This window comes from Amphiura filiformis, chromosome 20 (genome assembly GCF_039555335.1).
Source record: "Amphiura filiformis chromosome 20, Afil_fr2py, whole genome shotgun sequence".
In the NCBI taxonomy this organism is placed as follows: Eukaryota; Metazoa; Echinodermata; class Ophiuroidea; order Amphilepidida; family Amphiuridae; genus Amphiura; species Amphiura filiformis.
In genome coordinates, this window is record NC_092647.1 from 54,434,160 (window position 1) to 54,451,707 (window position 17,548).

The 17,548-nt window shown below is 38.2% G+C and overlaps 1 protein-coding gene across 2 annotated transcripts in view; it reads right to left on the reverse strand.

The window, feature by feature from the left end:
- The window catches only part of LOC140142023 (L-fucose kinase-like), a 51,544-nt gene extending 35,487 nt beyond the window's left edge, over positions 1-16,057 (reverse strand). For both annotated transcript variants that reach the window (XM_072163927.1, XM_072163926.1), the window contains exons 1-8: positions 15,947-16,057; positions 6,198-6,343; positions 5,346-5,497; positions 4,607-4,657; positions 4,111-4,245; positions 2,579-2,752; positions 1,676-1,806; positions 495-585 (exon numbers count right to left, since the gene is read on the reverse strand). In XM_072163927.1, coding sequence (XP_072020028.1) covers positions 495-585; positions 1,676-1,806; positions 2,579-2,752; positions 4,111-4,245; positions 4,607-4,657; positions 5,346-5,497; positions 6,198-6,279 — 816 coding nt within the window. In that variant the 5' untranslated portion in view covers positions 6,280-6,343; positions 15,947-16,057. The remainder of the gene's footprint in view (positions 1-494; positions 586-1,675; positions 1,807-2,578; positions 2,753-4,110; positions 4,246-4,606; positions 4,658-5,345; positions 5,498-6,197; positions 6,344-15,946) is intronic.
- Between the last annotated feature and the right edge of the window lie 1,491 nt (positions 16,058-17,548).

Here is a 17,548-nt window from a genome sequence, read left to right on the forward strand (position 1 = left end):
AGGGTCGCTAATCCAAAGGTTCTCTAGTCCGAATATAGAATAAGGGTTAGGGTTAGGGTTAGGGTTAGTGTTAGAGTTAGAGTTAGGGTTAGGGTTAGTGTTAGCGAGCATTATTCTATATTAGGACTAGAGAACCATATTTATTATTCGGTCTAGCGAACCTTCGGACTAGAGAACCCGATATTCCGATATTCCGACTAGCAAACCTTTTTCAGAATTCGGACTAGCGAATGGTTTGGACTAGTGAACCTTCGGACTAAGGAGCCTTAGGACTAGGGAACCTTCGGACTAGAGAGTTGTCACCTGTGCCAAGCTGCTCCCTAAAGTGATTACCAAAAGTATTGTACCAAGTGATATACATCAATCTGCACAGGATTGAAAGAACAAAAATGGGTCACCATTCTGCTATTTCAGTTTTGATGCACATGATATTTTTGTGTGTATGACGTATTAATTTTATAAAATGTGAAACAGACCATCACTGTGCAACTTACATGAATAGGTTTAACACCGCTGTCCAATCCTACATAGGTACAAGCATCAAGTACAGGAACAACATGTAAGGATAGTAACCTCTCTGCAGCCCTGTAATAAAATAAACAATGTTTATTAAGAATAGAGGTGTCATAGGAAAATCAACCTGGAAGTCCACGGAATAGGGAGACCCCCCTTATCACTGACATCAATGTGTTGAGGCAGCTGTTTTACAAGTGTATGCATGCAGCATTTTTAAACGCATGCATATGTAGTCCAGCGCTTAGAGCAAACATTTGCACTTTGAAGTTGCGCCCAATGAAATGCGCACTGATGTCACTAATTCACCAAAAGTAAAAATACTAAAACCTTACTGGTCAGGTTCATGCATTAAATGTGCACCTGCTGCCTGACATGTGAGACAAGCCCATGACCATATAACGAGCACAGTTAGCTGAATAGATAAGTTGCTAGACTCTAGTGTGTGACGGTACCAGTTTGAGCCCCCACTCTATCATCATTATCCTGTTATATGAGCTTGAATTTGCTCTGGATAAAACACTTACTGTTGTCCCTGCATATCTACTCTAAGGAAACCTCATTGCAGGAAGCTGATCCTGGTTGCAATTCTATATGTAAGCTGATTAGGGTTCTGCACCTATATAGAGCTGGGTCACTGAATTTTGCTAAATGGTTTATGAATGTGTCTTCGGCCACAGTGGTCAGTGGCTTTCTATAAAGTGCAATGATCTTATGTATAAATTGTGCTATAGATATAGATTGGTGGCTTTATATTCTTCAGCCTTGTGCAGCAGTTTCAGTTCCTTTCCACTGACCAGCCAATTTTCACGAAAGATAGGTGCCATAAAACCAGCCTTTGAAATAATAGTTTTACCTTGGGCTGCACTTTTGCACCCCCTTTTGAAAGTTGTGGTACAATTTCATCTGATGCAGAGCAACTTGAAGTGCAGTCTCCGACAATCAACACACAAAGTCAGTATAATGTGGTATCGCAATTTTGCACCAACTTCTAAAGTTGCATCGCAACAGGCAAATTTTGGGGTGCAAATTGCACTGTGATAGGGCTTATTTTGAATGCTGCATAAAACATCTCTTACTGTGACTCCTTTACTTTTTGTTTTCTATCCAAAGTTTAGTTTTGTAAACATTTATCTATGACAAATTGATTTCCAAGTCATACCTTGCAGAGAAGAACACAAGTCCTGATACAAGTGGCACAGCTTTGGCTAGAGGGTCTTGTGGATCAGGTATAGAACACATCTTCATTGCAGTAGCACCACCATGATACATTAAATCTTGAACTACATTGCTCTATAGAAAGGAAAGAATAAAGGTATTGAACAATGTTGGGAGAAAGAGCAAAGAAGATGGGGATAGAGAATGGTTAACCTAATATTTGTGCAAGAAAGGCCCAACTCCATCGAGTTGGACCTTGAAGTTGGGCCTTTCTTGCATGAAAACCATAATTAAATGAACTTGGAAGACAATTTAGAGAGTGGATTTGGGCTCTTTTTTCACACACAAGGAAGAACAGTATACTGGCAATAAAATGCTGGGTCTAACTCATTTGTAAAAAGAGTTGGGCCCTTCTTCCACTCAGGTATTCAATTTCATAATACTATAACTTACGAACTCAATATCTTCGCTTAGGAATGTCCGGTTTCATTGTGGAAAACGGTACTGTGGAGCAAAATGTCTCTATATTTAAGATATTTAAAAACCTCAAAATTGATAACCTGCCCAAAAGTGTCTGATTTTGACATGGGACGTCACATATATTGGTTAATGTTTGTACGCTAAGGAACAAAACGATGTGAATCAAATTGGTGACACACCCATGTGGGCTGCTAGCAGGGTGCTGCCAGCAAGGGTCACCAGCACCCCATATACATGGTCAGCATATAGCATACTACACAATCAGCTTTGCATACAGTAAGCTTTTCAATGACTGTGCAATCTTCCGCTACTGATACATCAAATACACTAAATCCTAATTAATAATCTAATCTTTCTGTGCCCTGTTGTGCTTGATACATGGCATAGTCTACAACTGTTACATCACACTGCCAGTCAGTATACATACCTCTTTCTGTAGCCTATACATGCCATGATTCTTGGCATAGTCTTCGGCAGCTGGTACAGCAAACACACACACTCCTGATTGGTGTTCTTGCCAATCTATTTCCATTGGTGTAGATACACATAGAAGCATATCAGTACTACACACCCATACACCTGCTGGGGAACCAATACTGATCTATAAAATAGAAACAGAAGCACCTGCTAAGAGTAATACAGTTTAAGCTATTAGCTGCAATAATTATTTATCACCCATATACAAGAACCTCCTTTGAGTATCATTTATTCATTAGGCATTACAAAAAATATACAGCAAAATTAGACCAGCAAGCAAAGGCTGCCAGGGCCCAGCAAAAGTGGCAAATTAAGCACTGACATCTAAGAGATGAGTGGACCCACCCTTGCAAGCTGGTCATGAAAATAAACAAAAGTATTGCACTCTAAATACACATAAAAATTACAAAGATTATTAACACATTAAAAGTACAAACAGTTTTAAAAACAGTACTATATTGAAAGCAAGAAGCCCCAAGATACAAGAGACACAATATATTGCACTTAGTCAACCAGGATGGAAATGCCTCAATAGGTTAAGGTCTGGTGTAGGAAGATGTAAAGTTAACCTCAGCAAATGGGGATATCAAAAGAATACAGATGTAACCTGCGATTCTGGAACAGAACCACAAATAATGGATCACTTACTGTGTTGCCCTCAACTGGAGCAAACATGCACAACTGCTGACTTAGCAGTTTACAATGAGAATGCTGAAAAATGTGTGCAGCACTGGCTGAAACACATTTAATCTTGTGCCGTGAACACGCTAAGAAGAAGAACCAGGATAAAACACACCAGGATAAAAACACCACAACATATTGAAATAATGCCCCTCCTTTCCTATCTCCATGACAAAACACAGATGGCACCAAGGATTACATTTCTTGAATGGACTGAAAGTAGTCTCTCAAGTGGGTTTTGAAGCAGTTAAAACTATTGCGCAAATAAATATATGTGATGTGACGGGGGAGGTCAGACCATTTTTTAGGGAGGCGTTGGATGGAGTGGTAAAGAAAAGCATCAGGTTTGGGTGAAGTGGTGGGTATGCAAAATATGTACCTACCTACGTCAATCACGCATTCTAATTTCTTTTCATTCTATGCTTGTCACTTTCTTTTGCTGTCTTTCTCATTTAATCTCTTGCAGTGCTAGCTACTAGTGCTACTTGTTTTAACCTTGCAAAAGGGATGTTTTTATGCTCCCGAAACATCGGTTGTTTTGTCTTTTTAACCCTAAATTTTGGATGTTGTTGTACATATTAAACAGTTTTTAACATTTATTTTCCTTGGTTATGTACACTACTTGAATCTTTTTAAGATCCATTCAAAGTTTCCCTGCTGGTCAGTTGGTACTGTTTTAGTTTGCTTTTTTGCTCTACCTTAAATAGTATCGCCACTCGCCAAATCAATCTTTCACCTCGTGATTATATTTCGACCATCACACTCATAGACAGTTAATATTTGTATACTATTATATAATACCTTGTAAGTGATGGTATGTAGGAGGCAATCAAGGTTGGTAATGAGACTATCATATCCTACAGCAGCACTCTCCGCTGGCTGGACTGGTAGGGTAGTCCATGCACGGCCACAAGAATCATATGGAAACTCACGACTCTGAAGCAAAAACAATGATACATCTTGCAAGTTATTCATGCAATGCAATAATTATACTGTTATATAGCCTTAATTTATACTCAATCACTTTGGCTGAAAAGCAAATTGCACTCATGCTCTGTGTTTACTTCCATTTTCTGAGCATCAAGCCAATTGATTGAATCCCAGTGCAACGCTTTTACTGTCCGAAAATTGAAATAGCAGATTCTGAACTCTGCTCTTCTAACCTTTTTTTTGGTACAAATTTATATAAATTATATATTGTTAGTTAGGAACCAATATAATTCCATGTGGATAGATAGACTATTTTTTTCATCATAAATATATTTAACAGATCTCCCTCTTTATAAACTGCACTTACCACATGCAATATTAGAATCCTTGCATCAAAAAGAACATCAGATGTCACCACCTGTCATATAGAATTAATAAAGTTGGATCAATGTTGAACAAAACACTTGCTTACTTCATTCATACCATATTGTGCTTCAATCAGTGTTGCCAGATTGAAATGTTTAACCACTTGACAAAAGGGGGAAATAGATTCCATTCACAAACAGTTCTGCCGACTGATTTTCTAATAGTGCATGGAACACCATCCAGCTTAAATGACAATGACACATCGGTCCTAAAAATCAAGAGTTACTGACCTCCAGTGTTCCCCGCTAAGATCTTACTAGCAGTTGTATCGTGCAATTTAAAAATCGCTAGTGACACGGCCAGCGATATAAAGTTGCCTTCAAGTCAACTGCTTGCGACTTGATGCTAGGTCATGTTAGCGACTTATCGATAAAATATCGGCAATCCCTTTTGATAAACGACATAAAAACTGCTATGCTCCTTGCGATTGTCTGTTATGATTTGCCCTTAAATCAAGCATGGTATTGCTAAATTGGTCCAAGCTTGAAATTCTCAGCAGGAACACTACTGACATCCCAGTTTTCTGTTTGCCTGTGTTACTGATGACTGCTGTATGCAATTTTATCCCTAGAGACACATTTTATCACAACTTAGACGCTTCAGTGCAGAGTCCAGTTGAATGCACGCACTTAATGAACTGTAATACTACATTATAGATAAAGAAGGTTTGTCATACATACTGTGTGGCCCTTCCTTTGACTCAAATATTCAGCAACAACCAGCAGTGCATTGAGTGTTGCACCTCCACTTCCAGTTCTTGCCTGAGGGTCTTCCACAGTAAGCAGAAGAGCATCTTTGTGTATCTGTCCTTTCCTTTGTCTATATTCAAGCTCTGAAAACAAAAAAGCCACAGATTTATAATAAATAGTGTAGTGACGACCTAATCTGTATCCTAAATCCTTCAGGGTTGACATATACGGTCCACAACTGATGAATGAATGAATGAATGAATGAATGAATAAGTTCCCCCCTAATACTTTTTATAATAAGTCAAAAAATATATTACGAAATGTAAAAATGTAAAAAGATATGTATAGCCCTATTTGTTTTACACATGTGGACCAATTTATAGCGTCACATGTCATTGCGTTCAGTCACAATGGTTAATTGTGTAAGAAAAAAGGCTGTTTTAAAAGTTGCACCTGAGTCCATAGCAATCAGGTTTTCTTTAACAAAGACATGAATAGACCTGGCCTACTGTATTGTTTGAGAGCTGATTCTTATGGACTCAGATGCATATATTATTTAAAAAAGTATTTAGGGGGAACTTATAAGTTGTGGACCCTATATTATGTATGGGTGAATTTTAGAGAGGTTTGGCATTTTTTAGGTTAGCAATCAGGCGACAAAATTTACACCGCACAATGAGAATTTTCAGCACCAAGCTTGTAAAAACCTGGCTCAGATTTCAGATTTAAAAGCACAGCAACATCGCATCACGCTGCGTTGTGGAGTCTGAATTGGACTTAAAGTGTGGAGATGAATCTGACAATTGGGCCACACACCTTCAATGTTTGCACACCATACCATACCTTTTTGCACTGCCTGTGCAGTTTGTATATCCTGGCAAGTCAGAGCTATAGCTGTCCATTTTGTTGCACCTGCATCTCCCATCACTAATCCAATACTTGCCACAATAGGAAACTAATAATGTTACCAAATCTACCTGAAGAATTATCTGTAAATGATGAAAAATATGATAATTGAAAAACTTTTGTGAAACATGTTTATTTTTTTTATTTGGCCTCAAAGTACATACAAATTTAAAAAGCTTAATTCCTCAAAAGAAACAATGTCTAGAATGTCAATTTGACTGTTTAGGCGTAACGTTATTTAAAATATGCCGCATAAAAATTGCCCCCCCCATGTTGACCTGCAACAAATTGCTTGCTTCCCCCTCCCCTTTTTGGCTTACCATCAATCCCCCCACCCATCGAATGTGTATCATCGAATGTGTGTAGGAACTATGGATTCGATTCATGTACCTCCCCCCATTTAACCAGAGCTCATAATTATTGCACAGCCCCATAAATCTACATGTACCCAGACATGTACCCATCACTCACTATACTATTCAGCAAATTACTTCAGTGGTGTCCGTCTGATTACCGCGTAAAAAGAAGTAGGTCACACGATACTAGCCTACGCAGCTTGGCCAGTAGTCCGAGGTGCTCTGACGATAACACTCCGATCGCCATGCAATCTACAGACGATGTGTAGTAGGCCAGTGGGACAACGGAATCGCTACGTGAACAAGCTACTTGACCAGTGAATGAGGACCCCCCCCCCAATTATAGAATGAAATCGTTCAAATTGGGCGCTTTCGTTGATGACGTCAGCACAGGGTTCACATTACTTCCGGGTTTGATTGTAAACACAATGTCCATGCATCACTGTGGCATGCATCGGGCCAAGAATGCACAAACTCACTCATTAGGCTCGTCACAATTGATTCTTAGTTTCCTGTTTCATGGTTGAAAACAAGGGATGAGGTGACTTTTAATTATTAATTATTAAAGGAGTATTTTGTGATCCTAGCATCCTCTTTTTATGACATTTTTCAGTAGATATCCACAAAAAAAGCTTATTCCCAATATTTCAGTTGATTCGATTTTTGCGTTTGCGAGTTATGCATGATTATGTGTATTACACTGCTCCATAGACAATGTGTTGTAATTTCGTTCTGGTATACCAGAACGAAATTCAAATTTCACGATATCTTTGCAAAACGAATTAATCTGCAAGAAATATTTTGTACATGAACATTATGTAGCCAGAGGTTTCCAGTGATATAAAAATCTCAACTTTTTTTGAGAAAAGTGGGGGGATGATACCAGGGTCTTAGCTAGAAATTGAGGGTTGCCCGTCATTTGAATAAATTTGCCTATCCCAATTTGACCTTTAAAATATTTACCAGACATCTATAGCCCATTGGGGTTTAAAGAGTTCAAATATGTGCTGATATGGCCTTGTTCTACAAATTGGGTCTACTAAAAAGGGCAATTTAGCTTTTCAAAACATACAATTTATGATATAGCATCTGTCAAAGGCATTAATTTGGGTCTACTAAAAAGGGCAATTAGCTTTTCAAAACATACAATTTATGATATAGCATCTGTCAAAGGCATTAATTTTGCCCGTCCCAGGAGCAAACTGGCCGTCTAAAATGACGGCCAGACGGGTGGCTAGCTAAGCCCCTGGATGATGCTGTGGATCACGAAATGCCCTTTTTTTAAATTATTAATTAAAATTATCTATTATTTTTTTATTTTTAAAAAAGTGGTTGCAACCTACATCAACCCGTTTTGACAAGGAACATGCATTTAACTATTTTACAACTAAAGTTTAACACAGTGCAACAAGTTAAACTCAATTTACCCTTGCTGAGAAATGGACCAATCCATGTTATTGTTTACCGGGTCAGATGTCAATCATTGTCATGCAGATAAATTTGTATTGTTTGGCTCGACCGGGAACCAATGGGATTTGCCATTCATGGGTTTCCCTGGGCGTGATTAGGTGGTTTTATTCACTGTTGGTTTTGTATTGGACACGACAAAAAAAAAAATCTTCCCACCCACCGCGCCCTGTGTGGACATGTGAGAAGGAAGTAAAATATAATTATGTGTGACAGTAATGAGATAATGACCTGTATAAATACAGATATATTTTATCTACTACATGGTAGTGTGTTAAATAATAGCTAATTAAAGCATTTAACTGTCTGTAAGTTTAAAAGAAAAATCAAGATTTATGCTCCCTGTAGATAAGGAGGGAGGAATAAAGAGTTGACGCCGATCATTAAAATTACATGTGACTTGCAATTAATTTCCCTTTCTCAGATCTTCATATTTACAATGTACACTGTTTAATTAGATCATGTGTTCAATATGTTGCTACATAAAATTTATATAATTGTTCTGTATCAAACTTGTTAGAATGATAGTTCAAGAGGGAAAGTAAGTCGTCAAAACTATATATATGTACAGGAATTGACAATCGTATTGTTACATGCAGGCACAGGTCCGGTGTCATCAAAAACAGTAAAGTAGTCTTTTATAAGGTCAAAGACTTCACACAGTAAGCAAAAGAAAATAATGCTGGGTTTTGAATTATCTTTTCTGTATTTATTTATTATGATATATGTATATGTCATAGAATGCTAACATTAAGACTTGATCCCTTGTAACTTCAGGTAGACCACCTGTTGAAGAGTCTCAGGAATTCCACTTGGGAGCGTGGGATCTGTATGCACCAGTACCATAATTTATTGTTGAGTTTCCAGCCATGATATTTGATGAATAATCCACGGGTTCGGGGTCAAACGCTCAGAATTTAGCCTCGGGTGGCGGCCACCAGAGTGCAAGTTTGGATCACATTTGGTTTTTCTAAAACGAGATTTTCTGCGCCTTTGGTCGTTGTTTCGCTAGAGTCATGGGTTGGGTAATTCGCTCGATTAGAGAATCTCCTATTATATATTTGGCAATTATACGGCTGAGATTTTCTGCGCCTTTGGTCGTTGTTTCGCTAGAGTCTTGGGTTGGGTAATTCGCTTCGATTAGAGAATCTCCTATTATATATTTGGCAATTATACGGCTGAGAATTTGTTTGTTTGTTTGTTTGTTTATTTGTTGTAGGTACTGGTGCGGGTCTTAAACAAAAGTCAATAAATGGTTGTCGTGTCTGATTGCCAACATGCATGCAAATTTTGCGTCCGAGTGTTTTCAATTTCTCTGTCTTGGGGTAATATGTTTGATTTTATACATAAGTAATGGTACAGTTTATTTTCTTTGTTTATTCATCATTATAGTTGATATGATCAAAGTCAGAAAGTAGCAAATGGGAGTCATTAAAAGTTATTTTAAAAGAGAAAATCCAAAATATAAATTAAATAATTCAATATTTTGCAATTCTCTAGTTTGGACGCGGGCGGGAAACAGGAAACTAAGAATCAATTGTAAAGGGCCTTATCATCTTACTTAAACATGAAAAATATCTTTAATAAAATAAGAATAACATGAAGGAAACATTATGATCAAATCAAGAATGAAGTTCCTGAATAAAGTGTATGGATTTAAAAATGGGAAACCTAAATGCTGGGGTGATTTGTGATGCATTGCGATAGCATAGAAATCGCGGAGCCCGTAAATGTAGGCTATTTCAGATCGTCACACCAAGTTGAGATGAGCTTATCACAATAAGAAAATGAAGAAATAGAATAAGGTACATGTACAGAATTTTTCTTGACATTACAGCTGGTCGGTGAACCGGTGTATAGCTGACCATCATGCATGCATGATACCTGCGTGATGATCTCGGTAGTCGTGTGTTGACACTTGCTGAATCAGCGACTTGTACCGTACTTGCAGACAAATTATGATATATATTAGATATTCCTATTCTGATATTTCCAACTTATTGCTACTTCATCAGCAAAATTTATTCCTGTAAATGTTCCAAATATCAAGGAACGATTGATCAAATCAGCTGAAATACCATGTATGTACGTCATCCACCAGTGGAGCTCCTGCGCCCCTCCGCAGAACTTCCGGTAGTGGATGTTCTGCGCTCGGGCGCAGAGAATCCACTGTCGGAGTTGCTGCGCTCGGAAGCAAAATAATAGATTTTCTTATTATAATAACGGTGGATCATTGCTGCGCCGGGCGCATAACATCCACTGTCGGAGTTGATGCGCTCGGGCGCAGTCCCTTTTATGTAACGGTGGATCATTGCTGCGCTCGGGCGCAGAACATCCACTATTGGAGTAACTGCGCTCGGAAGTAAAATAATACGCCAGTATTATAATAACGGTGGATCATTTCTGCGCCGGGCGCAGAACATCCACTGTCGGAGTTGATGCGCCCGGGGGCGCAGTGCCTTATATGGAACGGTGGATCATTGCTGCGCGCCGGGCGCAGAACATCCACTGTTGGAGTAACTGCGCTCGGAACCAATAATACATTTTCTTATTATAATACTGGTGGATCATTTCTGCGCTCGGGCGCAGAACATCCACTGTCGGAGTTGATGCGCCCGGGCGCAGTCCCTTATATGTAATTAGGGGTTCATTCATATATTTTCATGACTAAGCGGTTGTTTATGCCCGAGGGCCGCTTATGCCCGAGGGCATAAACAACCGCTTAGTCGTATGAAAATATATATGAACCCTGTTCATATATACCAGAACATTTTGTGCTTCTTATTTCATCAAAATAATAACAAAAATGCCAACTAACATAATTAAAACCGTAAATTTCCTTCGCTTTTCCCTACCCCGTGATCGCACATCCGGCTCTCGACCAATCACGCGCGCCGTTACATAGCATGTATGTATGAACGGTGGATCATTGCTGCGCTCGGGCGCAGAACATCCACTGTTGGAGTAACTGCGCTCGGAAGCAATATAATACATTTTCTTATCAATATGCATGCGTATAATAACTAATATTTTCTTATTATATTAATAAAAAATAATATGCATGCGTATAATAACTAAACTCCGAGAAGTTTATTGCTATTAGTATAACCGAATTGACAGCAAAATAATATATTTTCTTATTATAATAACGGTGGATCATTTCTGCGCTCGGGCGCAGAACATCCACTATCGGAGTTGATGCACCCGGGCGCAGTCCCTTATATGTAACGGTGGATCATTTCTGCGCTCGAGGCGCAGAACATCCACTGTCGGAGTAACTGCGCTCGGAAGTAAAATAATAGATTTTCTTATTAGGCCTATATTAATAAATATACATGCGTATATAATAACTAGTATTGGGCCTATTATAATAATAAATTACAGCGGATCACTGCTACGCTTGAGCGCAGACAATCCACTGTCGGAGCTTGTGGATCATTGCTGCGCTCGGACGCAGGACATCCACTGTCGGAGTTGATGCGCCCGGGCGCAGTCCCTTATATGTAACGGTGGATCATTGCTGCGCTCGGGCGCAGAAAATCCACTGTCGGAGTTGCTGCGCTCGGAAGTAAAAAAAACATTTATTTTCTGTTTTCTTTCATCTTCATTCTTTTCTTCTTTTTCTTTCCTTTTTTTTCCGTTCACGTTTCCTTGTCGGTACTTTTCATGTAACCGCAAATACTATTTCAGATAATTCCTATTCAAATATAATTCTGATTGACACATGACCACTTGCAATTCGGCCTTTGTTAGTCAACAGATAAGTAGGTGTAATCCATTGGATTCCCAAACAAGCGGAGGGGGTCCAAAAATTAGCATAGCGAAGATCAATGTCAATTTTAAATCCACGGCAGAGGATAATTATCTGCCGTCATTTTGTGGTTAGAGATTAAAGGAACCGATAAACGTGGTTTCATGTCGCCGCATCTAGGCTACACCAAGGCCTACGATATATAGGCGAATAAGGAAATCACAAACGCTATTTTCTTATCATGTTAATAAAATATAATATGCATGCGTATAATAACTTAACTACGAGAAGTTTATTGCTATTAGTATATTTATTTTATTTATTTATTGGAACATACACTTTTGTATCAGTGGCACACGCCTAACCAGTGGTGCGTTCAAAAACAACAAATATACATTATATATAAACAAGAAACAAAATATAACACAATTGAATATAGTCCTACATGCAAAATTATGGCCTTAGTTCAAAAATTAAAGGAAAAGAAATTGCCTGTCTGAACCCAAGTTGACTTGAAATGGGTCCTTAGCAGGAAGAAACTGGTGGATCATTTCTGCGCTCGGGCGCAGAACATCCACTGTTGGAGTAACTGCGCTCGGAAGTAAAAACAAAAGAGTCTAGAGTCTAATATAATATAATATGTTTTGTTTTGGGTTTTTTTTCTCTCATGTTACATTTATTTTCTGTTTTCTTTCATTTTCATTCTTTTCTTCTTTTGTCTTTTTTTTTTTTTCCTTTTTTTTTTCCGTTCACGTTTCCTTGTCGGTACTTTTCATGTAATCGCAATTGCTGTCTCAGATAATTCCTATTCAAATATAATTCTGATTGACACATGACCACTTGCAATTCGGCCTTTGTTAGTCAACAGATAAGTAGGTGTAATCCATTGGATTCCCAAACAAGCGGGGGGTCCAAAAATTAGCACAAGCGAAGATCAATGTCAATTTTAAATCCATGGCAGAGGATAATTATGCGCCGTCATTTTGTGGTTAGAGATTAAAGGAACCGGTACATTATATATAAACAAGAAACAAAATTATAACACAATTGAATATTAGTCCTACATGCAAAATTATGGCATTAGTACAAAAATTAAAGGTAAAGAAATTGCCTGTCTGAACCCAAGTTGACTTGAAATGGGTCCTTAGCAGGAAGAAACTGGTGGATCATTTCTGCGCTTGGGCGCAGAACATCCACTGTCGGAGTTGATGCGCCCGGGCGCAGTCCCTTATATGTAACGGTGGATCATTGCTGCGCTAGGGCGCAGAAAATCCACTGTCGGAGCTTCTGCGCTCGGAAGTCAAATAAATTATTTTATTATTTTATTAATAAAATAGAATTATGCATGCGTATAATAACTGACAGCAAAATAATAGATTTTCTTATTATAATAACGGTGGATCATTGCTGCGCTCGGGCGCAGAACATCCACTGTTGGAGTAACTGCGCTCGGAAGTTATACTAATAGCAATAAACTTCTCGGAGTTTAGTTATTATACGCATGCATATTATTTTTTATTAATATAATAAGAAAATATTAGTTATTATACGCATGCATATTGTATTTTATTAATAAAATAAGAAAATAATTTATTTGACTTCCGAGCGCAGAAACTCCGACAGTGGATTTTCTGCGCCCGAGCGCAACAATGATCCGCCGTAATTTCAATAAGAAAATGCATTATTTTGCTGTCAATTTGGAGTTATACCGGTAGTTATTATACGCATGCCTATTATAAAAGGCCTAATACTAGTTATTATACGCATGCATATTTATTAATATAGGCCTAATAAGAAAATGTATTATTTTGCTTCCGAGCGCATCAACTCCGACAGTGGATTCTCTGCGCCCCCGAGCGTAGCAATGATCCACCGTTATTATAATAAGAAAATCTATTATTTTGCTGTCAATTTGGTTATACTAATAGCAATAAACTTCTCGGAGTTAAGTTATTATACACATGCATAATTATATTTTATTAATAAAATAAGAAAATAATTTATTTGACTTCCGAGCGCAGAAGCTCCGACAGTGGATTTTCTGCGCCAGAGCGCAGCAATGATCCGGCGTAATTTCAATAAGAAAATGTATTATTTTGCTGTCAATTTGGAGTTATACGCATGTATATTTATTAATATAGGCCTAATAAGAAAATGTATTATTTTGCTTCCGAGCGCATCAACTCCGATAGTGGATGTTCTGCGCCCCCCCCCCCCCGAGCGCAGAAATGATCCACCAGTATTATAATAAGAAAATGTATTATATTGCTTCCGGCGCAGTTACTCCAACAGTGGATGTTCTGCGCCCGATCGCAGCAATGATCCACCGTTACATATAAGGGACTGCGCCGGGCGCATCAACTCCGATAGTGGATGTTCTGCGCCCGAGGGCAGAAATGATCCACCGTTATTATAATACGAAAATCTATTATTTTACTTCCGAGCGCAGTTACTCCAACAGTGGATGTTTTGCGCCCGAGCGCAGCAATGATCCACCGTTACATAAGGGATCAACTCCGATAGCGCAGAAATGATCCACCAGTATTATAATAAGAAAATCTATTATTTTGCTTCCGGCGCCTTAACTCCGACAGTGGATTCTCTGCGCCCGGCGCAGCAATGATCCACCGTTACATAAGGGACTGCGCCCGGGCGCATCAACTCCGATAGTGGATGTTCTGCGCCCGAGCGCAGAAATTATCCACCGTTATTATAATAAGAAAATCTATTATTTTGCTTCCGGGCGCAGCAACTCCGACAGTGGATTCTCTGCGCCCGAGCGCAGCAATGATCCACCGTTACATATAAGGGACTGCGCCCGGGCGCATCAACTCCGATAGTGGATGTTCTGCGCCCAAGCGCAGAAATGATCCACCGTTATTATAATAAGAAAATCTATTATTTTGCTTCCGGGCGCAGCAACTCCGACAGTGGATTCTCTGCACCCCCGAGCGCAGAACATCCACTACCGGAAGTTCTGCGGAGGGGCGCAGGAGCTCCACTGGTGGATGACGTACATAACTCGAAATACGCAGCGGAAGTGCTCCCGGAAGACGAAGCGAAGCGCTCTTTGCGGGGCTGTTTGTGCATATCCGCCTCACGGACAGCTCCCTGCAATTTCTTCAGTATTTCCTTACTACCATCATGCATACAACAATTATTACATGCATGTTTTTCTTTTTCAGTAGGCCTACACCAATTGTACTATCATCAAGAACTGTGACAGAAATGACAACATTATAATTTAGATTTCAGTATTCCATCAAATAATGGTCTACCAAGCCTAAATCGTATTTATAAAGTATTTGTTTCTGTCAATCGCGGAGAATGCATGGTAGAAAGAATATATACCGCGGCGCAATGAATGATATCCGGGGAATGATCATGGCGCTATATATGAAAACCTCTTACATTGTATGAGCTGCATTTTATGAAATCAGCGTTTTTTTATTAATTTGTTGATTACTGCAAGACGATATTTTTTTAGTGTTGACAGTAATTCTATTATTTGCAACTTGAATATTACTCTAATTTCAAGCTTTATTGCGAAAATGTATACAATTTACAAAAGCAGACTTGCCGGGCAGCTTGCAAAAAAGTACAGGAAGCAAGGCTTGTTACATGTTTCCGAGTGGGATCACGTGACTGCGAACCCCGAGCTTACGTCACGAGCATTTCCAAGTTCATAGACGATTGATTTGGGTGCTTTGGGGGCGCCTTAAAAAAGACCAAAAAATGTATTGATTTTTTTAATTTGTCAGCTTTACTTGCCATCAAAAAAATCGGAAAAAATGTTTTTAGTATCCTGACATCATAAGCTTTCCATTGATATATAACTTTATTTTCAATGAGGTTCACCTTTAAAGCTACAGTCATCACAATTAACATGATGCACACAGTAGTATTGCTTCAAAATTCTGCACATGTATGCATGCATGATCATGTATTATGATTATCATCACAATGTCATGACTAGCTAGGCTGGGGACATGGTCATTGCACTGCTGGCGTCATGCATGTTAGCAGAATAACCATGCGGATATCTCTGTAAAACAGAGAAACTTGTATAATGTTTATGTTATAATACAGATGCAAAATTTTATTAAGCTTACCTTCTCAGTTCGGTGCTAAAAGTTCATGCTCACCTTGTTGTTGTTGACATTTTAGTGTTGCCAGTTGATTTGTCAAAAGTTTTTGAAATCCCCAAATGCTACAGTCGATAATAGTTGGAATCAGGCCTGTAAGGGATGACATTTCAAACTCTTCAGTTTTTAGGGTGAATATTTCCAACCTTTCTTTTTCAGGAGTTATCTACTGATGATATTGAAATTGATGAAGTAGTTATCTACTGATATATTGAAATTAATGAAGTAGTTATCAACTGCTGATCCCGGCTGCTGATATTGAAACTGATGAAATAACTATCTACTGTTGATAGTGAAATTGATAAAGTAGTTATCTACTTCTGATATTTCACTGATATAGTTATCTACTTTTGATATTGAAATGGATGAAATAAATATCTACTGTTGATAGTGAATTTGATGAAATGGTTATCTACTGCTGATATTAAAATTGGTGAAATAGTTATCTACTGCTGATAGTAAAATTAATGAATTAGTTATCTATACTGCTGATATTGAAATTGGCAAAGTAGTTATCTAGGTAGGCCTACTGTTGATATTCCCAGCAAACACAAAAACGTTTTAAAAACGTTTTAAATAAGTTAACGTTTTGTATGAAAACAAACTACAACAATGTTTTCAAAAATGTTATTTTTGCAAACATTTTGCCAAATATTTTGTCAATACTTAAAAACATTATGTTAAAATATTTGAACCCAGCAAACACAGAAATGTTCTTAAAATGTTTTTTTTTTTCAAAACATTTTAATAACATTTAAATGTCGGGTTATATAAAGGTCATGAAAACGTTTTTAAAACGTTATTGCAAATATTTTGGGCAAATGTTTATTTTTTCAACCCCAAAATAACATTCTGTTAAGAATGTTTTGTATCAAGTTTTCAAGAATGTTTTTGGAATGTTATCAAAACGTTTTTATATCCTTTATATAACCCGACATTTAAACGTTTTCTGTAAAACATTTTTGTTTGCTGAGCAGTAGATTATCAAAAAATGTTTTTAAGGTTATGAAACCGTTTTATACTCTTAATAGGGCCTATGCCCTTTTATATAACCCGACATTTAAACGTTTTCTGACAACCTTTTATAGGCCTAACCTTTTGCGAATGATGTCGAAAACATTTTGTGTTTGCTGGGTTGGCATTGATTAAGAAGTTATCTACTGCTGATATTGAAATTGATGAAATAGTTATCTACTGCTGATATGGAAATTGATGAAGTAGTTCTCTTATCATCATCAGTCGGCTGCAGAGCAGAAATTGGAGTAAAAAACATTATTAACAATATTTAAAACGGGCGCAAATCCTCCAATTTTGGAGTTTTTGCGGCGTCCGCAGAAACTCAGATTTTGGAGTTTTTGCGTAACATTCACAAAAACTCCGAAATTGTAGTAGAAAACATTATTAATATTTAAAACGGGCGCAAATCCTCCGATTTTGGAGTTTTTGCGTAGCATCCGCAAAAAACTCCGAAATTGGAGGTTTTGCGGCGGGCGCAGAACCTCCAAAATCGGAGTAACTTCATATACCTTTCCACTATGAACCTTGGGGCGCCACAACCCAGCCTAGCTA